General features: G+C 37.4%; 1 protein-coding gene across 1 annotated transcript; it reads right to left on the bottom strand.

The window, feature by feature from the left end:
• Positions 1-979: 979 nt before the first annotated feature.
• Positions 980-16,593, bottom strand: ASIC5 (acid sensing ion channel subunit family member 5). The gene is made up of 9 exons (XM_067551990.1): positions 16,358-16,593; positions 14,094-14,325; positions 12,787-12,909; positions 11,182-11,331; positions 9,849-9,996; positions 8,552-8,608; positions 6,216-6,384; positions 1,693-1,784; positions 980-1,170 (listed from the first exon to the last, which is right to left on the bottom strand). Exons 1-9 carry the CDS (start codon positions 16,576-16,578, stop codon positions 980-982), a joined length of 1,383 nt encoding a protein of 460 aa, XP_067408091.1. The 5' UTR covers positions 16,579-16,593.
• Between the last annotated feature and the right edge of the window lie 7,454 nt (positions 16,594-24,047).

Raw genomic sequence — 24,047 nt, 5'->3', positions numbered from 1 at the left:
ATTTTTAAATGGTTAAGGGTTTTTTAAACTATAACACACCTTAGTAAACATAGCTTTAGGATTTTTGCCATCAAAGTTTTTGTTTTGTCCATTTACATTTTGCTTTCATCATAAGTTTTTCTGGTAGCTTATTCCATCTTGTCTACCTTATGCATGAAGTACTTCTGACTGAGAACTCTTATTTACGCTTAGTTCCTTAACTCTGGAACTAGACTTTGAATCTTTCATAAGTATGTACAGTTAGGGTCTAATCCAACTGCAAAACAATTGGGGTCTTTCTATTCACTTCCACGGGACTTGGATCAGGAGCTCAATCCTTATCAATCTGTTTAATAATTTTGGAAACTTCATTGTTTCCTTGAAGTCTCTTTATTTATTATGTTGATTGAGTCTATTACTAGTGGAAATACAATATGTGAGATAAGTAAGTTACAATGAGTAACCTTTATAATAGTTTAATTATAACCTTTTAATACTTTTTCAAAATAAAAAATCACATGCTTACCATCTGCGTTTAAGGAGACCAAGAATGTACATTTTGGTTATCTTTTCCCATCCCTCGCCTCTCATCCAGGGCAAATGCCAAGGTATTCTTGCCTTTCAAAGCACTGTGGTAGACTGACTCATACGTTTTTATCTACTGATTTAATTTAGGACTGACACACCTCTAGGAAGATTTGTTTGAGAGTTGTGGAGGGCGATCCTGGGGATCTGAAATTATCTCTGTCAGACCATTAATGTGTCAGCGTAAGTCGTTGATTCAGCCACTAAAAGTCATACTGGGTTAGATAAAGATTACACTTTTCATTATAAGAGAAAGAAACAGTGTCTTTCCAATAACTATTATTTAGAATTCCATTCTTGCATTATTGATAGCTGTTAGGAAAACCTATTTAGGTTAAATATCAATTTTCCCTTAATATCTTAAAAATGAAGGCAAGTTACAGGAGACATTTAGGCTTTGTGCTTTGACAAGCCATTAGCATTCTTGTATTCTCTTCTTTTCTGTTTGCTTGTTCTGAGCTGGAATATTCCACTGGGGCATTTCTGGTGCTTTCAGTAGAAGAAAGATGCACAGCCAACAGAAGTTGGTGAAAACATACTCAACAATTTCTATGATTGTAATCATACTGGCTCCACAGAACAAACCAAGTTGGCCACCAACGTCAGCTGTAATAGAAGGAAATAAACGGATGTCACTCTAAGTATTTGGTTTAGTCTAATAAGCAAAGAAAACCCTGCCAGGTTCAAGTACTAAAAAAAGCTAATTACACAGAATTTATCATTTAAAAAAAATTGTTTTTGAATGTTTATGGGAGAAGATTAATCTCTTGCTTAAATGTTCAAAATAAAACCTACAACCCAACCTAACCCATTGTACAGTATTTACAGTTTTTTAAAGAAAACTTTAGTAAGTGATCATAATTCTTTAGGGTAAGTGGCAGAACTCCACTGGGGACAATGAAGCAGAATATGGCTTTTACTCTCTTTTAGGGATGCTGGCCACACTGCTAAATCATTTAATGGGACAGCAGCACTTTATTCCTAGAATGTGAGTTTTCTGGAACAGTGATTGACAGTTGCTGATAGAATAAAGTGGACATTGCTCTTGCTTAGAAACCTGATCAGACTGTCTGGAAAGAAGACTAGATTTGAAAGAGGAAAAATAAATATTAACCCATGAATATTTACCAAGCAACTCGGATACACTCAGGGTCTTCTGCTGCCGAGTCATTTTGTAGTTCAGATCATGATATTTAATGTCAATATACACAAGATTCTCCCTGATGACAGAAGTACGTACAATATAATTTGACAGTACTGCTACTCATTTCTACCATTTGCTGCATAGTTAGAAATTAAATTCATACTGGAAAATGTTACAGGAATGATGGTCCCTGTCAAAATGCAATGAAATGAAACCGACAAAAGTGAATTTAAGATGATGATCAGGGAAAATGTTCCTAACAGTTATCTACTAGAGTGTGGAACATCTCTCTTGTGAAGTGTTGGAAGCCTGTCTGTTCCTGACTGTGAAGGTACGGCCAGAATGTGCCTCTTAACAGCCCCTGTTATACAGTGAACTCTGCACAGGCACAAGGCTGCAACCATGCAGGGTTCATTGCGGCATCAGAGCTGAAGACTGTGATAGAAGGACTAAGCCTGCATGGACAGGGATATTAAGTAGGGCCAAAATCCTCCAAGGTACGTAGGCACCTAAATCCCAAATGTAGGCGTCTAAGTAAGAGTTTTAGGCTACAATGTGAGTCACAAGACCAATGCTCAGCTGCTGCCACTGTAGATGCTTACATTCACTCAGCGCCTACATTTTCCACTGTAAATGTACGCTGGCAGCATAAGTTTCTGCCTTTAGGAATGTGCGCTGGTGCTTTGCTGTAGGCAGCTGGATGCCTGGAACCAACTGAGACCCAGACCAATGAATGAACCAGAGGAAGATGGATGGAAGAGCGCCTCTGTCACCTGTGAGGCCCAGTCTGTCAGGAATGCTCAGAGGCTTCCAACCCAATAGGGTCCCATTCAAAAGCTGGCTAGAGAGGCAGGAGGAGTCACTCCCTACATGATAACTTCTAGTCTAATGGTTAGTGCATTCATCTGGGATGTGGGAGATTTGGGTTGAATTCTTTCCTCTCCCACCCCACTGCCGAAGGAAGGGAGAGGATTTGCAAGGGGTCTCCCACCTCCCAGCTGGGTGCCCTAACCACAGACTATAGTGTTTCTGGCCTAATGACTCTGTAACTTATTTATCCAAAGTGGAAGACCTTCAATAAGGGACATTAATCAAACTATCCCATGGCTCAGTGGTTACAGCACTCTCCTGAGAGGCGGCAGATCCCTGTGCAAACCCTTTCTCCCCTTCCGGCAGAAGGGAGAATAGAACCTGGGTTTCCCACATCTCAGGTGAATGGTCTAACCACTGAGCCAAAAGTTATAAGGTGAGTGGCACAACCTCTTCCTGCTCTGGCTGTATTGTGTGGAGTGGGGCAGGAGCCGAACTCTTTCTCACAAGAAACAACTTTGGCACCTAAGCTATCTGCCTCCAGGAGATAGGTTCCCAGATGTGGGTGTCAAGCAGAGATAGGTGCCTCCCTGCAGCTCAGATTTAGGTACCTAACTCTGTGAAGGGGTGGACACCTCCCTTGCATCTGCATCTCCCATTGGCTAGCTTAGGGGGCTCCCCACCTAGTGTATTGGTTTTTGTGGATTGCATTTTAAGGCTCCCCCTTCATTATATTGGGACCTGTGGCACCTAACTCAGACTTTGGGATTGCAGTGTTCTGATGATTTTTCTAAGTGCCTAAAAGTTAGATGATGTGAAGCGGAGTGTCTCAGTGCCTCAGTCTTATTGTAGATCTTGGCCTAGGTGAGCTAGTAAGTATGTTCCACCACTTGTTATGGCTTCCTATATTGTAGCAGTTCAAAACTATACCTTTAGCAATTTTAAACACAGAAATAATGTATTTGGAAATTGCAGACTAATTTTCTCTTAATTTATGAACTGTCTGATGTACTGAAACCAATTTAGGTTGAAACAGATATTGGCAGCATTCGTCCAATGAGGTAACATTGTTAGAGCTTAGCTTATAGTGGAGGCTTCTCATGGAAATACCGGCAATCCTTGACTATAGCAGCAACAGTGGTTGGAAATTGCAATTGGCCAGATTCTGCCACCCTTAATCATGCTCAATAACACTTGACTGCATATTTAGGCTACATCTGTGGTATGGATGCTATGGTCACATAGCTATGTTGTCATAGCTCTGGCCTACAGTGTAGACTCAGAGCACAGCAACCAAATGAGTTTTTCTGTCACTGTAGGAACTCTATCTCCCCCAGCGATGGTAGCTATGTTGATGGTATTCTTCTGTCAACCTAGCTGCATCTATGCTGTGGGTTAGATTGGAATAGCTATAGCGCTCAGGAGTGGATTTTTCACACCTCTGAGCACCGTCGCTATGCTGGCCTAGGTTTGACGTATAGGCTAGGGTACTTATGCAATAAGGCCCCGATCCTGCAAAGACTTATGTACATATGACTTTTAGCATCTGCCATTAGTCCCATTTACTTGGGGCTACTCAGTGTGTAAAATTAAGCATATGAGTAAGTCTTTGCTGGTTTGGGACTACAGCATTACTCAGTGTGAGTAATGGTATCAGAATCTGGCCCTATGATAGCATGAATAACAGGAAAGAGATTTCACATTGCTGCTAAATAGTCATCTTAAACATTGAGAACATAAGAGCTCTTTCTGTAAACAATATGGATTAGAACACAAAAACAAATGTTTCACTTCTCATTTGCCATATGAAAATGTTAAAACACAGATGTGGTCATGGTTTTTAATAATGTGAATTTTCTATGGAGACTCACGACTACAAATTTTAGGTGTAATGATGTAATGTAGCTCATTCACCCACTTTCACTGAACATGAAGTATTTGCTGCCCAAAATGTTTTCTTCTGAATCTCACCAGGTGACCATTCTAGTCTGTACATTACATCCGATAATAACAATAATTTCCCTGTTAATGGATCCTATTAATTATGCTTCCTAGCATTAGAGAGGGATTGCTATTGTGTATATTTGTAATAAAGCTATAAATAGTTAACTTTACCCTTTTAATTCTTCAGAAATCAATAGATACCATAAATTATCAAATGTGGGTATGTACTAATTAATATATTGGCGTGATTCATATTGGCTACAGACCTAGTAACAGAAGAATTTTTTTGTACTTTGACTTGGTTAATTGAGTAATTGCTGGTTTGTCTAATACTTACAAACAATAAAAATAATTGACAAAGTGAAATAAATAATAATGTTGTCATGGAATTCTCAAAGGCTTAGTACAGATTTCTTTTAATAATTTGCTTTAATTTGCATGCCCTTTGTATGACCTTAGTTCACGGGCAAAACACACATTTAACTATGGTTTCAAGAACAAGAAAATTCTACACTCTCAAAAACAATTAAGTAACTGGGATATTTTATGGGCCAAAATTTCCAAACAATTCTTTAAAACATCCTCAATCTTTTGTGTGCATAGTATCTGTCCATGCACCTATTCACATCTATTGCATTTACTTGTGCTTCTAATTGTGCTTACAGATGTACACAGTTTTATAGGCTGAGTTAAAGACCCTTTAACAATCTGATTCTGTATTTCCTAATGTCATGTACTACAAATTGTTCTCTTCTTCCAAACTTGTCAGACGGTACTTTTAGTAAATAAATCCAGTATGAATCTATCAAAACAGACTATATTAAGTGCTTGCTTGTGTTTTTCCTGTTTCAAATTAAAGGAGAATTTAATTAGATTACATTAGTTCATACATTTGCTAAACACAGAAATCTTTTGTATTGAGCTAATGTAATCTATGAGGTTATGAATGTATGTGATATATATTATTGAACCAATTGACACGGTGTGGATTACACAAACTTCTGAAAGATCTCTTTCCCAAGTGAAGGTCTCCCTTTTGGAAAACTTGTATATTATACAATATTTGGTGATCTAGTAAATAATATCATATTATCTTCCTTATCTACTTTTTCATGGGGCTTGATACAGAGCAAATATTATCTGAGTACTCTGTGTGAGGGGTGAATTATATTAATCCTAATATTGATAGGATACAGTATTCAACCTGTAACCTTAAACCCACAGCAATAGGCCAACACCTATACAGCTCACCTTCTTGAGGTTTTATAAATACTTTTACTTTATCTTTAGGGAAGGAAAAATCCTGCTTCCACTGATGTAGGGTGGAGTTGTGACATTGACTTCATTTGTATCAGGATAATGATCTTAGTATTGCCTGTTGCACAAATTCTCTTCCTAGGGGTTATGAACAGGTTTCAGGGAGGTCACAACCACCACCTCTTTCTTTAAGGTGAGATAGGAGAGGGGTTCCAAAACTTTATGGCTATAATATTTGTAATATGGGCATCACTAGTTCATGGGCTCTAATTGGATACCCACATAGCAACAGATATAAATACCATGTCTTGGCCAATTTTCCTATGAGAATGCTTCACATCTATTGCAGGCATTGTTCTTAATATTGTCTACAAAATAAGATCTCAGATAACTGAACAGAGTTCACATTTTAGTCAGGCCCTGCAAATAAATCAAAGATGTATTTGTAAGTGATCGAACACATTCCTTTTAAAGACAAAGTTTTAAATAAGATTACCTGATATACTCTGGATTTTTCTTCAGCCTTGTGGAAAAGGTTTTTAAGGCTTTTTCACTTGCAAAACTTGAATAGGTGACAGTGGTGGGATAATTTGTTTCTTCACAAGGCACGGGACAAGTGGAATTGTGGGTTCCTACTGTACATAGTCCCATTAGCTCTATGTTATCTGAAATTTCAGGAAAATAATCAAGACAATGTATGTTCAAAAGAATGTGAAGTTTGTAATGTTTCCTTTTATACAAAGGAAGTCTGGGAAACTAACACACATAATTTAATTAACCCCAATAAATAACATAGCCTTTATATAAGGCTGTTCATATCTGAATCCCAAAATATTTTACAAAAGTGAATAAGTATCAAAATCATTCCCGTTTTATAGAGGTGGAAACTGAGGCACAGGAATCTAAAAGGTGCTCAGAACCTGCAGTTCTTACTGACTTCAGTTGAAAGCTGGATGCTCAGGTCCTTTATAAACAACTTGTGCAAGACCACACAGAAAGTTCATGGTAGAGCTGGAAGTGGGAATGTAGGTCTTCCGCAACTAAGGTTTAAGGCTAATCAATTGGACCATGTCTTGCTGACCTTTTATCATGGACTTTCTCTATGCAGAAGTGGTTGTGGGATTGGTGTCAATGTTCTATGGGATAATGTGTGTTGCTTGATGATTACCTGACAAATCTCAGTAAGAACATTTTGTTCATTTAATATATTCACGCTTTGGTAACCCAGTGTTAACAGGGATTCTTCTCAGCTAATGTAAAAGTACTGTGTACCACATTTTTTTTGTGTAGATAGAGTACATTCTGTCTATCTTACAATTTTTTTGTGTGCTCGCACATTCTGGCATTGTTAGTTGAAGTCACAGTTGTTCGGATCTGTATGGTCATTGTGACAATGAGTAATTCCACATGTAAGATTATCATTTTAATATAGCAATTCTTAGGAAAAATCATTGTGCTGGCATATGGTAAAATTGTCAAAATTATATAGTCAGGATTTTAAAAAGCCTCTTGTCCAAATTCAGCATGGCACTTTATGCTGTTCCCTTTATGCTGCTGGAATGGCATAAGGGAATAAAAGTTTACAGGATCTCCCTTGGCCCTCAAGCAAATGCTTTCACCTCCTTCCCCTACTCTAAGGGTAAGGTGAATTTTTCTGTAGGATGTGGGAGTTGTCAGGGAGCATAGTCATAGCAAACTCTGTTCCAGATAATCTCATCAGTGGAGTGGCCCACCTTTGCCCCTTCATCCCTTTTTCTATGCTAAGCATATTAAAAAGATGTAGTTCAGAATCTGGCTGTCTGGTAGTGGTTTTCCCAAATAAACTTTAACTTTCCATTTGGTGTAACTAACATAAACTGTGTTCGTAATTTTGGCCCTTCCTTGCCTTGTCTGTGAAGATTAGGTGTGATAATAACTTAACATCAGCTATATCGTCTACATGGAGACTACTTCATGCATTTAAGGGAAATGGATTGAAGATCTGGTAGGACTTTATTACCTCAACTGTGATCATAACATAAAGGTTGATTCCCGGGAGTCAAACTTGATAAACCCAATATGGAAGTGTTTTTCTTAATAAAAAATACTCTGTACTTATTAAATAGCTATATATTTTTCTTTTTTAGTGTCTGAGAACCTCAAATGTGGAATTAAAGCTGTCAGTGACAGCCTATTGTTCTAATTCTTTGCGTCACTGTTGACTCTGAGCTCTTGTCCCATTCACCTCTCATGAAACTCAGTTAACCCTTTTTTCCTACCTTTCAAGGTTCTCTTTGAAGCTTTGTTACTTCCCAGAATATCTACTGACTGATATACCTCCTCCCTAAAATCTCCAAATGTCAAAGATTATGACTATTGAAGAACACGAACCTTATGGAATCAATGACTCCCTTAAGAGTGGTGACAAAAATCCAGCCTGGGTCATAAAGATTTCATTTGAGCACTGAATGTGTCTGACTCAAGAACATTGCACTAATGCAGAAGGCCCAATAAATAAAGCTGTCCTTAAGTAGAAAGTTGAAGCTGACTAATCTGTGGTTTCCAAACTCAGAAGATGCAGAAATGCAAACAAATGGCATAAAGAATGAGATTAGCATTCTTTGTTTTTAAAAATGTAAGGTGTCATTAATAACATTTATTAAATGTCCTATTACCATTCTTCATTTTGAGACTGTCTAATCACCTAACTATATATGTTCTGTTTCAGTTCCAGTGTTGTATTAGTTTTCTTACCAGTTTCTAGATATTTTCAAGTGCACACTTGGAGTCCTCTAATGTACTTTTAATGAAGCTCAAGAATAGAAAAATATTATGTTAATTAAACTTACTTACAGAGTGCAGGAGAAACACAATTGTAAAATTTTAGTAGGTCACATTCTGTTCCGTTTCCTTAAAAATAGTAATAATAATAATTAAAGCCTGGAGTATATAAATTAAATTAACTACTTCACTAAAGCTAGTGGGTCAACTTCTGTTCTCAGTTGCACTAGAGTAAATACTCCTTTGAAATCTACAGGTTTATTTCACATTTTCAATGATGTAACTGAAAGACCAGTTTGGTGCAACGCTGTTCATTGTTATCGACACAGTATGGCACATAACAGAAAAAGACCCCAACAGAATAAAACTTAGTAAAATTTAGAAATAAGAGTAAATTCATGATAGACCCACAGCTATAAATCCTGCCCTTTGACTTCAGGGCATACACCCAATATATCATGTAAAATAAATATTTCAGGGATCTAAAGCCTGAACCTTCAGTTCTTAATTAAATAAATGAGGAGAGGAAGTGAGGTCTGTATTTCCTACTATTTTGATTGATAGTTCTTAAACTATGTGCAAGGGAAATCATTACTCTTGAAACACTAGAGGAGTTATTAGAGAGCATATACTAAATATAATGTAGAGGCCATCTTCACCTTTTATATTTATAAATTTCCTACCACTGTTAACCATCTACTGTTTAATATTGAAATAATCTGGTTTACGTGCAATCTGTTTGAATGCTGTATGTTCTTTATGATGGTGGGCTCTGTGTAAATAGTGTAAAATGAAAGCTTGAACTAGATTAGATGAAAAATCTACACCCCTTGCAATATGTACCTCCCTGCCTTGATAGGGGTGAATCTAGTTTAATACCCAGAATACCTTTGTTGATAGCCTTGTGATTCAAGAAAATTTATTCTGAGCTTTTTAATGTCTTTGTAATCATAACACACATATTACATTCCTGCTAGTCTTCATTAGCTGAGTCAAATGCTTTAGCCCCAGTGCTTTAGGGGTCTATTTAAAGACCAATCAGAAACTATTACAGGTCTGTGGTGTAATCTTGGATGTTCATTGACGTTTTCAGGGTGCATCTCAAGGATGACTGCTGACCAGATGTCAGGTTTAGAACTGGTTGTACTTTTTCAATAACTTTCACTGAAATGTCAAAATTTGACAAGAAAAATTAAATTTAAAAATTCATTAAAACTTTATTAAGTTTTTCAACCAGTACTAGCTGGGGTCAGGAATCTCAGAGATGACTTTGCTCTCTAAGTGAAAGTAAAACTTGACGAGGCTGGATGTTTAAAAAGAGCCACAGAGCACCTTTAGAAGCATAAATGTAGCATGTCCCATGAAGTACCTGGAAGCAGGAATGGCAAACATCCACACCGGTCCTGTATGTGCCTGGCCTTACATTCCTGCAAACATCCATAGGTGCTATAGATCTTGTGGTGCTGAAGTCTCATGTTAGGGTTGCACTCTCCCCAAGGGTGTTCTTGGAGAACTGTCTTTAGATTAAAAAAAATAGTATTCTTTAAAACATACTTGCCATTATTTTAAATACAAATACAAGTTTTATTTAATACATTTTTAATTGAAGCTTGGGTAAAAGTTAAGCAGAATTGCTGTCAAAAATTAAATCTCAGATTAGTAACAAAGTATATTTTAAAAAATTAAACCATTAAAAAAATAATAGATCAGCTCCTCTCCTAGGTCCTGATTCTGCTGTGTAATCTGATAGCACAAACCTTGGAAGATCAGGGTTCAGTAGGACTCCACAAGGAAGAAGGGTCCACTCTGAGTTGGTGATAACACTAATACTTTGAAACAGTTCAGAAAGCAGAATTTCCAGGGTCAAATCCTAAATTCAGTGAGAAGAGAATCTGATTGTTGCTCTTTTTGATTTTCTAGCTCTCTTGTCCACTGATGAAGAAGAAACACAGAACTGTGTTCTTGAAGAGTATTTTTGTTTTAAAATGCACATATGTATTCATTTTATGGTTTAATAGGATAGTGGTCACAAATACTTCCGCTTAACCCAACTAAGCAGGACTAAAATATCAGCCTGAAATGGATGCTCTGTGGTAATGTGCCTTCAAACAGCATCCCAACAATGAAGTTAGCAGAAATATAGGGGAGTAATTTAAATCCCTGTGGGAAATCCTCTTTCCCCATAAACTGTGTGTGTGTGTGTAATATAGAAAATCTACACTGCTTTCAGGCTGGTGTTTTTCTGTAAATATAGCACTGTTGGGCACTATTTTTATTGTCTCAATGACTTCCAGAGCAAATTTGCTCAGTTCACAAGTAAAATGATGCTTGTTTTCTAACTGCTAGTACAGCAACATTAGTCTGGGTTTTGAAAGTCAAGCTGCCTTCTTTCCTTCATGCATCATCACCATTAATAAAGATGTTACTGGCCCAAATTATAGTAGTACCACTGTATCAATAGCTTACAATGGTTTTCAAAAGCAGACATGCTTTGGCTTGCATCATGTGTATTACTAATGATACATGACAAGGAAAGAATCCAGCATTTTACTTGTGAACTAAACATTTTCTCTGGAAGTCACTGAGACATAATAAATACTGAACCTTCAAAATGTCAATTTCACTGTCACTTTTCAGATTAGAAATGCACTTATACATTTGGGAGATAAGGAATGATACTACTACTCATACAAAGTGCTTACCTTATGCTGGCGGATTGCAGCGTGTGCATGCATACCTACTGGTGTTGCTAAGCCTAAGCCATCAAAACGTGGAGGTTCTTTAGGTGAATGGATAACGTATGTTATACCAGCATCAATAAAACCAAAGGCAGGGTCATCAGTGAATTGTGCCTGGTACAAAAAAAAATTCTTAGAAAACCAATGGCTTGATATGTATTTATCTGGTGAGGCTTAGCTTTGTTTAAAGCTGCACCAACCATTTTGCTTGGATTTGAACGTCCAGTGACTGGTGACAAATCTCTTCTCATACTTGAAAAAATCCAAAACATAAAAGTAAACCAAATTCAATTTTCTTTGGTATCTAAAGTTCCTCCCAATTCACAAAATGATTAATTTTTCTTCTTTCCCCTCCACTCTCTGAAAGCAAAGAGGGATAATCCACGCTTTTTTCACAACCCTGAGGATCATCTTTTTACTCACAACTAGTCTTCATGTCATCTTGCACCACACCATTCCATTACTCTCCAGAACCTGCCACTGTTGTTCCTTACATTGCTTGGAGAGAAACACTAGGTGCTCAGCTGCTTCCCCTCCCCTTTTTAAAATCATCACAGATTTTCAGTTTTGTTCCTTGATCTCATTTAGAAAATTTCTTTCCCCATTGATTACTTGGCAGTTTTCTGTATCTGGTGATGGTTTCTAATTTAATCTGTCAATAATCATCTGCAGTAACTGCAATGAAGATTAGAAGTTATTTATAGCACAAGGACCAAATCCTAACTGGTACTGAGCACCTGCAGCACCCACTGAAGTCAACATTCAACACCAGTCAGGATTTGGCCCCAAATGACTGTCTCCTAGGATTCCGAACATACTTAAATGGAAAGTCAAATAAACTAGAGAATAAAGCAGAGGGCACTATCTTGAAGATGTTTCAAATTAGCTTTCATTCTAAAATTACTACTCATAGTTTTTGAAGCTACAACAAGTCCTGCATTTGCCCTTTGATTACTAGTTCCATACAATTCAGATGTAATGATAACCATTTGAGCAATTTATCAAGCAATGTGGTGGATTGTCTATCATTTGAATTCTTAAATCAAGATTGGATGTCTTTCTAAAACATATGCTCTAACTCAATCCAGATGCTGTGGGCTTAATGCAAGAACTCCTTGTGGAACTCCTTGCCAGAGGATGTTGTGAAGGCCTAGACTATAACAGGGTGGATTTAAAAAAAAAAAAAAAAGGCTAGCCTAATTCATGGAGGATAGGTCCATCAATGACTATTAGCCAGGATGGGCATGGATTGCTGTTTGCCAAAGGCTGGGAATGGTGATGGGATGGATCACTTGATAATTACCTGTTCTGTTAATTCCCTCTGAAGCCCCTGGCATTGGCTGCTGTCGGAAGACAGGATACCGGGCTAGACAGACCACTGATCTGACCCAGTATGGCCGTTCTTATGTTCTTAAGAATTAATGGGTGGAATTCTATGGCCTTTGTTATGCAGGACATCAGACTAGATTATCTTAATGGCCTTCAAGCCATTATCTTAAAGCCTTCAAATCTTTGTATCTACAAGTTAACGGATGATTAAATGTATATATCTTAATGTGATGTCTATACCTGTTTGATATCGAAAAGTAAACTTAAGCCTCTTCCAGAGACACTCACTCTTCTCCTTGCTGGAAGATCCATGTGATTAAAAGTAAAGCAGTTTCCATATTCAGTAAAAACATGTTCAAAGTCCTTTAACAATGAAAACAAACAGAAAAATAAAATTTGAAACAAGATAATCTAAATTAGTGGGTTTAGGGATGTTTTATGGCCTAAATTATCTAAACGATCTGCTTATAATCCTGTGAAAATGGCAGTTGAGTATGTAAATTACTGATAGAAACAGTCCTGCAGTATGAGATCCCTTCTATAGAAACCGACCAATGGAATTCTGTAGAAGGACTATCATTCTCTATTGAATCTGTGGTTGTCTAGAGTAACCTTTTATAACTGGTTTCATCCCTATTAAATTCTGTAGGAATTCTCCATAAGGAAATGGGTGATCACTTCCAAGTAGTTTAATTTTCAGTAGATGACATTTAGTTCCATAGCTTCTATTTGTTTTAAGTGAATGTATGAAACCACAGTACACTAGATGAGTATGGACTGGTATTTGCATATTTGCCTAATAGTATTAGGGTGAATAGTCTGACTAAATACATTTGCTGTTTTTATTGTATTTTGTTGCCTTAGTGTCTCAGCTACAAAGGCTCCTTTTTAATGCTAATATATATTTTAAATTAGTATCAAGGCTACTCTATCAGCAACTCTAAGCATACTGTAGGTTCTCAGTACAAGTTAGGTGAAAGTGAAAGATTCTGGGTCTAATTTTGTTCTTTCTTTAGTGTAAATGGAAGTGACTCCATTGAAGTAAACTGATTTAAAATAGGTGTAAAGAGGGGTCAGAAATCAAGTCCTTTGTTAGTCTTTTTTTTTTTTTTTTTTTTTTTTTTTTTTTTGAGCAAAGACAATCCGGCTTTCTTTATTATGTTAGATATCCCTCTTATTTCAGCATGAAATTGATTTTTTTTTCATGGCAGAAATAAAGCCCTGACCAGCATTTAGGCATGTAATTTAAACACATGAATAATCCCACTGATTAGGTGCAATCCTACAATCATGCCATGTGCAGAAACTCCCACTGCAATCAGCGAGAGTTTTATTTTGCATATATAAGGGCTGCGGGAACAGCTTGTGAGGCACTTGAAAGGCAGTCTTTGAAAATTTAGAGTTGCCCACCACAATGTCATTTGGTATAAAGTGGTTCAGATTAGTCTCATTTTGTGACTGTAGATAAGATCTATAAACAGCCTGTTTTTAAGACAATATTACATTTAATGTAATTGCTACTGTTATGATAAAAGCAAAAATATTACCTCTGGATAACATGGCTTCCCAAAAAAATCACATTCTAGCAAAGTGCTGTTGTTGAGATAAAAGCCATTATTCCTTGTAAACTCTTTAATGCTGAAGTTTTGGTTTCCCTGAAGGAAATCAGTTAGCTCTTGAAAGAACTTGTTATGAGTATCAAATGCATGAAGAACTCCAGACACAATGCTCCAAAGGAAAAAAATGATACTGAGGTTGGCTACTGCATGGGTTTGGAATCTGTAAGTAGGAAAGAGAAATGGGAGAGACAACTCTGAACTCTTTGCACACTACAGTTAAAAGAGTAGTCTCAGCATGCTTTGTGAAAACTCTTCCCCAAACTGATTGTCTAGTCCACAATAATCACCCCTTGCTCTGCATTGCAATGAATGGATAACATAATCTTGGTTTTTGTAAGTCAGGTTACCCTTTGTGCCTGAAGACGGAGAATACCCTGGTGCATCACATCCCTTGTCTATACTAGAATTTCTGTTGGTATAATTTGTCACTCGGGGATGTTAATAAGCCACCCTCCTGAATGACATAAACTATGCTGCCATAAAAAGTTAAACGCTTCTAATGATGAACTGAATTAGGGATTTGCTGAACAGGCATTGTAGATCTGAATTTAAGATATTGAACAGTGAATAATAAGCCATTACTATGTGACTTTATTGTGGGGCTGCTATTTTATGTTAATACTAATATTAAAAGTATCCTTGTACAGCATGATAATAAATGCATCAAATATATTTTAACATCTAAAAATAGCAGGGTGGATGGGTAGAAAGATCTTACTGCAATGCCACAAAATGCTATTATTTCCTGGGTTAACGTTAGTTGCAATTGTACTTTTGAAAGCACACCACATAGATGATTGCTAACTAAATCCAGAAAGAAATAATAAAGATTGACATGAACAGATGGGAGCTAAAGCAAACTCATGTGTTAGTGGCCAGCTGTCATGCTGTGAATTGCTGATAAGTAACTATAACATTTTGCAGCTATAGTTACAATAATTGCATAGTATTTCCCACCACTCACCCTCTTAATGGTGCATATGTGGTTACCCTGCCTACCCAGTATCATAATTTTATACCATCTTTTTTGCTTTCTAAAAGGGCTTCTACTAATGGCATTGCATTTTCTGCAGCACAACTTGCTGTAACTTTATAGCTGGAGGAACTGAGGGCCAGGGGAGCCTCAGAGATCTGAGAGTTGAACCTATGACTCATTCTGCTGGGAGAATTTCCCCGATGGAACATGATGGGGAAACGTTGCATGGATTCTGGGATTGGACCTATGGTTGTGATAGGAATGAGCCAGCAGGTTCATTATACCTTTTTAAAAAGCTTCCAGCTGAATCTGAGTCAAGTATATAAATATATATTAAATATATAACTATTATTCCACTTTAAACTAGTTTAGGAATTCTGGTCAATATTTTCAAGCATAGGTTCTTAAAATGCGGCTTCCATTCAGACTTCCTAAATAAAAGTTACCCAATTTTCAAAAGTGCTCAACACCTGCCTATCCCACTGATGTCAATGAGAGCTCTTAGGGATCAGCACCTCTGAAAATCAGGTTTCTTCTATTTAGGAACCTAAAAAAAGGATTTAAAAACCTAATTTTAATCTCCCAGGCTTGTGGTGGGATTGTCAAATAGTCCCTTAGGAAAGGCTACAGGATGAGCATCCGTCATCAAAATATACTCATGACCCTGTGGCTGTATAATGTATGTACATTCTACCTCTCAGTAAAATGTGATTTCAGATGGCCTACACTGAGTCTGATACATGACCTGAAAGGGATCAAAACAATCTTTTAAAATCTCTCTATTCTGTAGGGAAAGTCAGTGTAAAAAATTCCCTGAATTCTCAAATATCTTCCTCTTCAGTGAAGAATTTTACCCATCACCATTGGAAAGATCCTGTAACCCCTGTAGAGCCAATCGCTGCTTGTCTTATTCACATAATTTGTTTAAATAAATCATGGAGCTGCTCACATGAGTAAATTGAACAGGATTTGGCCCTTAATGCTGAACAACATACATTGATGGTTGTATCCTTGAATTGTGCTCTCTGAGCAGTAAAATTTGTAAAGTGCTGTTCAGGAATTTCTTCTATTCATTCAATTCCTGCTAGCAGCATGAAGCTAGCTCTCTGACCAGCAGGTTGAAAATTGTCATTTGAATAGATGTTCTACAGAATAATGATGTATTTTAAGACACTAAAGAGATCAGTTATTGCAGCATGTATTTGGAGTCTCTTACCTGTTCAAGTTACAAAAAGTCACAGCAGGAAAATCAATGTTTTCCACATACTGAACTACTACTGAAGTTGTGGTTGGCCAGCTGAAATAATTGGTAAATCGATTCCAGATTTGCCAAGCGACCATGATGATGGAGCCAATGACCACTAACAACCACAGCACCTTTCGTATCTGGCTCTGGGTTTGGACAATATTGTGCACTCCATGAAACGAAGTGGACATGACAAACTCATGGTCGTACTTCTTTCTTTCTTCCAAAGAAGGCAATGGTTTCCTTGTTAAGTATAGCCTTATTTTTTCCCACAATCCTAAACATTGGACAAGAGGAAAGTTATCAGTACAGATTTTTTCTTACCATTTTTAAAGTGTAGTCATTTAAATGTTAGTTTAGTCAGAAGTTCCTTATGAAAAAGAGTTCTAACCCCCCTCCAGAGAGGCGTTCTTAACGAGCTGGTATATTGTTTCTAAAACAGAAAGCTCCCTGCTGAGGGTATTTTAGACTTCTGAAAGAATTGTGCACTATAAGGTTTGTTCAGTCCAACCTGATCATCCACTGGGATCAGACACTGAGAAAGCAAGAACCCTGGAGACAGCAGAACACACAATACCATATCCTTATAGGTTTTTTTTAAACTACATTCCTTTAATCTAAACTAACAGTCCTTGTAGCCTGGCATGTTATGACAAAGGTTTAAATGGTGAGGTACTTTAATTAAGGCTCAAATCTGCAGAATGTTGCACACCTACTATGAGATGCTGAGCAGCTGGAGCTCCCAGTAACTTTCTATTAACTTTCTATTAACCAGGCCTTGAGTCTTACAAACCAGCTAAAAGGGGAAACAATATTAAAAAAAAAATTCTCTCTCATTATTGAATGTTTCAGGGCAAAAGCCAGAAGGCTACAAGATCAAAGGTTAGCTCTAATAAGTCTAAGTGAATTTTTCTTGATTATAGTATGGCACCACACATTTGAAGTAGAGAGGTTTTATCTTATTACCCCAAGCTTTTTTTCATTGGTTTTAAATAGTTTCAGAGCTACAGAATCAGTGGATATAATAAAGAGCTTGAAAATACAGTAGTTGCACAAAATGCTAAGTGTTGAACAATCCCTTGAGGTTTCAGAATAGAGCCTTCTCTCTCTCAAGAGGACAGGTCACTATACAAAGACATCTGGATCACTTGGTAAGCTGTCAATCTTACCACAATCAAACTATGAATTTCAATACAGTCAAATGTAAGCTCATATGTCTAGGAATAAAGACTAGGCTATACTTTCAGGTTGGAGGGACTCTATCCTGGGCTGCAGTGACTCTGAAAAAGATTTGAATATCATTGCGTATGATCAGCTGAACATGAGATCCTAGCACAATGCTGTGGCCAAAAGGGCTAATGTGATCCTTGGATGTATAAAACAGGGAATATTGAGTTGTAATAGGGAAGTTATATTATCTCTGTATTTGGCACTGGTGTGACTGCTACTGTAATACTTTGTCCAGTTCTGATGTTCACATCAAGCAGGACGTTGAAAAATTGGAGAGGGTTCGGAGAAGAGTCAGAATGATTAAAGGATTGGAAAATAGGCCTTAGTGATAGATGGAGCTCCTTGAATCTATTTAACTTATCAAAGAAAAGAAGTTATTTGCTCACATGCTAGATGTACCTACTCGGGGAACAAAAATTTTATAATAGAGGGCTCTAAAATTTAGCAGACAAAGGTATAAGATGATCCAGTGGCTGGAAGTTGAAACTAGACAAATTCAGACAAGAAATAAGGCACACATTTTTAAATGTAAGGGTAATTAACCATTGGAATAACTTTCCAAAGTTGTGGTGGATTCGCCATGACTGGAAAATTTTAAAATCTAGATTGGATGTTTTTTTTTTTTTAAAGGACATGCTGTAATTCAACTACAGGTATTTGACCTGACGCAGGAATTAATTCAGGGAAATTGTGTGGCCTGTGTTATGCAGCAAGTCCGACTAAATGATCACAATAGTCCCTCCTGGCCTTAAAATCTATGAATTATGAAATAATGCCATCACTTATAGAGGGCATTGTCTTGTTAAAACAGTAGCATTAAAAAGAAAGTTATGACTTCTAGATACATATTTCCATTTGTCTCACTCATGAGTATACATTTTTATTACATAACTTTTCTTCTTTGTGTATTCTCACCATACACTAATAACACTTTGGATCAAGCTTCCAAATGAAAGGAGATTATTTTGTCTCCACCCATTTTGGTTGTGGGTGCTAAAAACCACAAGTAAAAGTAAAGTACAAGCTAATGCATTATAATATTTCTTGTTACATACCTCTAGCATCAAATCCACTAGCTTTCCCAAACTTCTCCATTAGGCTGTTTGTCGTTTCAGAAGGAAGGAACAAGTACAGAAAGCTTCCTTTTCATTGTTGATCATTGCTAGTTAATGGCTTTTATAGGAAATTAAAGGGGTGGGGATATCAGATGACACACAGCACTGGGCAATTTACCTGCCTGTGTTGCTATGCTTTGCTTTCTAAATAACATGATCTGCAAAGTAAAAGAAAAGATTAATTTTTATGGCAGGATCAGATATATAATGTTAAGTACATATAATATTGGGCATGTAACAATGGAGAGCCAGTCTTGGTGCTGAAGTACATTGCCTGAAGTGCAAATAGTTTTCTTTTTTTTAAATAATTTCAGTTGATACCAATTTTCTTCATTTGATACTGTGCTATATAATGTTGCTGTAGTGCATGGGAACTGAATATTATACCTTTAAATAGTTTGGGAGCCCTTTAACAGGCCTCCATCTCTATTGCAGAAGTCACCAGAACTTAACAGAGAAGCAGTGTATATATGTAGCTAGACATTATATAGATATATATAGTTAGTAAACATGCTTATTTGGAAATTAACTGTGTCTGTGTGGTTTATTTATTATTTATTTTGAAACTTCTTTACTCAGGCAAAGTTACAATAAAACATTAACATATACTCCATCATGCATAATTTATTCAAGATAGGGTTAATATTCAAAGAACCTGGTTAAAGATTCTGGCTTGTTGGCTGGTGAGCCCACGTTCTTTGAGAACACACACCAAAAGTGTTCAAATTTCTAAATCACTGACCATTTTTTGGCACTTCTCTTGTGTGCATACTTGGTGTGAAAGCTTTTCCATTACAGTCTATATTTTACTATACTATAATTCCATAGGAAGAGAGGGTCACATTTTTCCAATAATATGCAATACAAAGTATAGCTGCTAACAATAAAAAGAAATTAAATTGTCAGCACAACTCATAGATGGTGAGGGCAGATATATTTTAATAAAGGGGTCCATGAAAGGTAAACTTCTAACATTTGCCAATGTATGTGCTCCCAATCAGGGGAAAGATTTATATTTATATAATATCAGTTTTTTAGGGATTTAGGAAATTTTGGGGAAGGAGATATTATTCTGACGGGGAATTTTAGCAAGGTGATTAATCCCACATTAGATCAATCAAATGTATACAGAGGGCATTCAGAAGACGGAAGTGCAATTTGTTGCATCACTTAGAAAATGAGGATCTGGAGGATGCTTGGAGGGAAATGAATCTGGATGTCAGGGACATGTTATTCTGCTACTTGTGGATTTTATTCCAAGACTGATATGGTTTTTGTTTTTAGGGGCATGGCTACTTCGATTGAAAAAGCAAATCTGGAAGTAATAACTTGATTTGATCATCCTTCTGCATATATAAGATTGAAAGAGTAGCACTCAGTGAAAAAACAAAGGTCCTTGTGGTTGAATAGAACTTTGTTGTATGTAGAATTCAAGGGCTGGAAGAAAATATTCAGAAATATATAGAAGAAAATGATCACAAAGGGATCAATAAAAGTGTTCTCTGGGGTGATGGAAAGGCAGTAATGAATGGGATCCTTATAAATAAAGCATCGTACCTCAAAAAGATGAGAGTGCTTGAAGAAGAAAGTTTGGTTAAAGAACTTTCTGTTTTGGAAGGCAGACGAAATACAGAATCAAAAAGAGTGTACAAGAAAGTAATTGAGATAATAGGGATGATTAAATATAGATCCTTTACTGGAGCATTAAATAACTATGTTAGGGGATCTCTAGGCAGCCGGAATTTTGTCATAGATGAATCTTTTAAATAATTTCCTCCTAAAATTGTCCAACTGCTGGACACAACCACCACATGTGGAAGTATGTTCCCCCTTCCCCACAACCCTCTGAGCACCTCCCTACTAGCAAAAATATGATGGATCTTAATTGGAGTCAAATGCAATCTATACAGTAATTTATGGGGGGGGGGAAACGTCTTTATGAGCTATACAAATGGGTGCTGGAACAATTTTTATAGTGGGGTTGCTGAAAACCATTGAACCAAACTGTAAACCCTTTATATAATGGAAACCACTTCAAGCCAGGGGATGTGGCAGCGCCTCACCACCTCTAGTTCCAGCACCTATATATACAAATTGAAGATATATATACCCTTTACCTTTATATATACACATTCATCCAGATCAATTTTTGTGCATACCCTCTCCCATCTTTTCATCTGGGTCATTTTCTTATCAACATCTTTTTCAGTCAAAATCGTATATATCTTAGAAATTAAAACCTTTATTCCAGCTAGCTCTTGGGTCAACTCCTCAAATGTGGTTAAAGATCTAGCTAGAACTGACCTGCATCCAGATTTCACAATAAAATAGTTAACTTTTAAATATTTAAAATACAGGATCTTTATATCATTCACATTATTACAATTTAGAATCAGGACCCAGGGACAGCTGTCTGAACTGAGTAATCTCAACTCTTACCCACAACAGTCACTTTGATATTTCCTAGAGATAAATTCATGATGATAAATGAACGGAGAGGACCGTTGAAGGGAGAGGACCTCGGCAACAGAAATTTAAAAAGTATTGTGCAGAGCTGCTAAGGTGGTGTGGATGTACAGGTGATTTTTTTATTTTTGTTGACCTAAATTTCTGTTTAACCCAATAGTTACTATGAGTAACCATGGTGAAAAGTTCCAGAGGGGTAGCCGTGTTACTCTGTATACAGCAAAAACAACGAGAGCCCTGTAGCACCTTAAAGACTAACAAATTTCTGCGGGCATAAGCTTTTGTGGGCTGCAACCCACTTCAGATCTCACGAAGTGGGTTGCAGCCCATGAAAGCTTATGCCCGCAGAAATTTGTTAGTCTTTAAGGTGCTACAGGACTCTCATTGTTTTTATGAGTAACCATATTTCAATTTCAATCTTGTTTTGAATTTTATCCAGTATTTGGGTGGTTTATTGTTAGCCCAGTTGATCACATCTTTTAATTGTGATAGTAAGCCAAATTAGGGAAAGATAGTCCACCCCACTGTGTAGGCTTATACAGAACTTGAGAACTCACCCTTTGTCTTTTATGTTTCCATGTGAATTTTAATAGCATATCTTGCCACTTTAAATATCATATCAAGGATGTACTGAAACAAAAATAAATTTGGACATTCATTTTACCAAGGCTACCCTATCTAGGCAAGATATTTCACCAGTTTTGCTCTATTGCTGAGTGATAGCATATGCTTGGGGCTCTCAGATCCTCCTTTCTAGTGGTGGAGAAATCAGTGACATGGAGGCTGGACAAAAATCTAAGAATAATCTGTTTTATTTACACACACTTACCTGTCCTAAAACAGAGGTGGTCAAACAGCATGCAGGACAATCTCTTCTTCCAGGAGTTTCAGCCCAATGTCAACACCCATTTCCAGGGAGTGAATCTCAGTCAAGCATTGATTCTAATCAGAGGCCAATGCAAAGAGAAAACTTGCCTGCTTCTCACACGGCTCCCTCTGTGCAGAACCTTGCATAACCTATAATACTAAAATGGGGATTTATTCCTGGATTTTTTGTCATGTACAGTATATAGCAAACTCTACTAATCTGGGAGTCCTTGAAGCCCATAGAAACTCTTGATTTTGCATTGGAATTACAATTTGTCACATTTAAGGGGTGAGGAAAAAATAGATTGCTGAAATCCTTGGTCTTGATCCTGGAAACACACATATGTGTTTAACTTTAAGTACAAGTAGTCTCATTTATTTCAATGGAATACTCATATGCCCTTTAAGTATAGGAGTTAGCAGGATTCGGGTCTTTAATTCCTGATCAGACAGGGCCTTGTGCTTTCCTACACTTCAAGTACATATTTATTGTAATTGATCTGTATGTGATTTCAAATGGTGTCCATGCTGCAGCTTTTCTGCTTCACAACTATGTATATTTGTCCACAAGTACCATGCTGCCTACTTGGTCCAACTCGGTATGAGTGGGCACTGGTAGCCAAGGGCAAGGAAAGAGAAAAACTGTGGAAAAACAGGTTAAAAGAAATAATAGTGTCAACAGCAAAGGCTAAGAATTTTTGGAAGGAAGATAAGCAGACAAGAAAGAAACTAACAAAGTGCAGGGAGAAAACTAGCAAAATCTGCAGTGTACATATGGCAAGAGAACAAAGCATGTACGGGGAGTGGACCTGACCAATTATAAAGTGCATGGTACAGTGTTGAATGGAAGACACGTGCATCAGTGCAGGGTTAAACTTGTGTATAAAGTAACCAATAATTGTATTCTTTGGATTTGTGGTATGCCCTTTACCCATCCCCTATAGCTGTACCCACAGGCTGATCAGCTCTATGTAGTCTTCGTGTATGCCAATAATGAAACCTGAGAGATGAGACTGGAGCTGAACAGAGTTGTTGGGGAACTGATTGGAAGATATGTTGGGGCAACCCAAACACCTACCTGCATTTATATCTGTACATACTGGGAAAATCTGGTCAGCTATCTCATTCTGCTTCCGCAGGGCACAGAGTGCCTAGATGACATGCACACTGAGCAGCATCAGCAGACCAGGGATCAACAAACTCTAGAATAACCTACTGCACAGAGGATTGAGAAGCAAAGAAAACTGGCCAACCAGAAAATACAGGGTTGGTTAGTGGGTCCTGTTTACACTGCACAACAGTAATGTTCTGAACTGTTTATAGGAAGACTTTCCTGCTAGGCTCGGCTTCTGGCAGAGATGAAATATTAAGTGAGAATTACGCAGTGTTGTAGTAGCTGTGTTGGTCCCAGGATATTGGAGAGACCAGCTGGGTCAGGTAATATCTTTTATTGGACCAACGTCTATTAATGAGAGAGACAAGCTTTCGAGCCACATAGGGCTCTTCTTCAGGGCTGGGAAAGGTAGTCCCAGCATCATGGCCAAATGCAAGGTGGAACAGATTGTTTAGCTTAAGTAGTTAGCCCATATTGTAAGGGATGATTCAAAATGGAGTGGCCTGTTAACAGCTCTTCAGTCATAGGACAAAAAGGGGAGTTAGTGGGTTACAGATTGTTGTAATAAACCATAAATCCAGTGTCTTTATTAAGACCTTGATTTTTAGTGTCTAGCAGCATAATGAATTTAAGGTCCCAAGCTCATCTTTTGAAAGTGTTGTGCAGGAACTCAGGCAGACCTATTATATCTGGCCAAGGCACTCTTACTGAAGGAATATCTGGATTCATAGAAACCATCCTCAAACCACTCACCACGCAAAGGGCCAGCTTCCTCCAGGACACAGCTGACTTCCTCCACAAACTCCACAACATTAACAACCTCCCACAGAACACCATCCTCCTCAGCAGGGATGTCACCTCCCTATGC

Source organism: Emydura macquarii, unplaced genomic scaffold, assembly GCF_026122565.2.
Source record: "Emydura macquarii macquarii isolate MOO-44397 ecotype Brisbane River unplaced genomic scaffold, CSIRO-AGI_Emac_v2 contig_1363, whole genome shotgun sequence".
In the NCBI taxonomy this organism is placed as follows: Eukaryota; Metazoa; Chordata; order Testudines; family Chelidae; genus Emydura; species Emydura macquarii.
The sequence above is the reverse complement of the archived record's forward strand: the minus strand, read 5'-3'. Positions and strand labels throughout refer to the sequence as shown.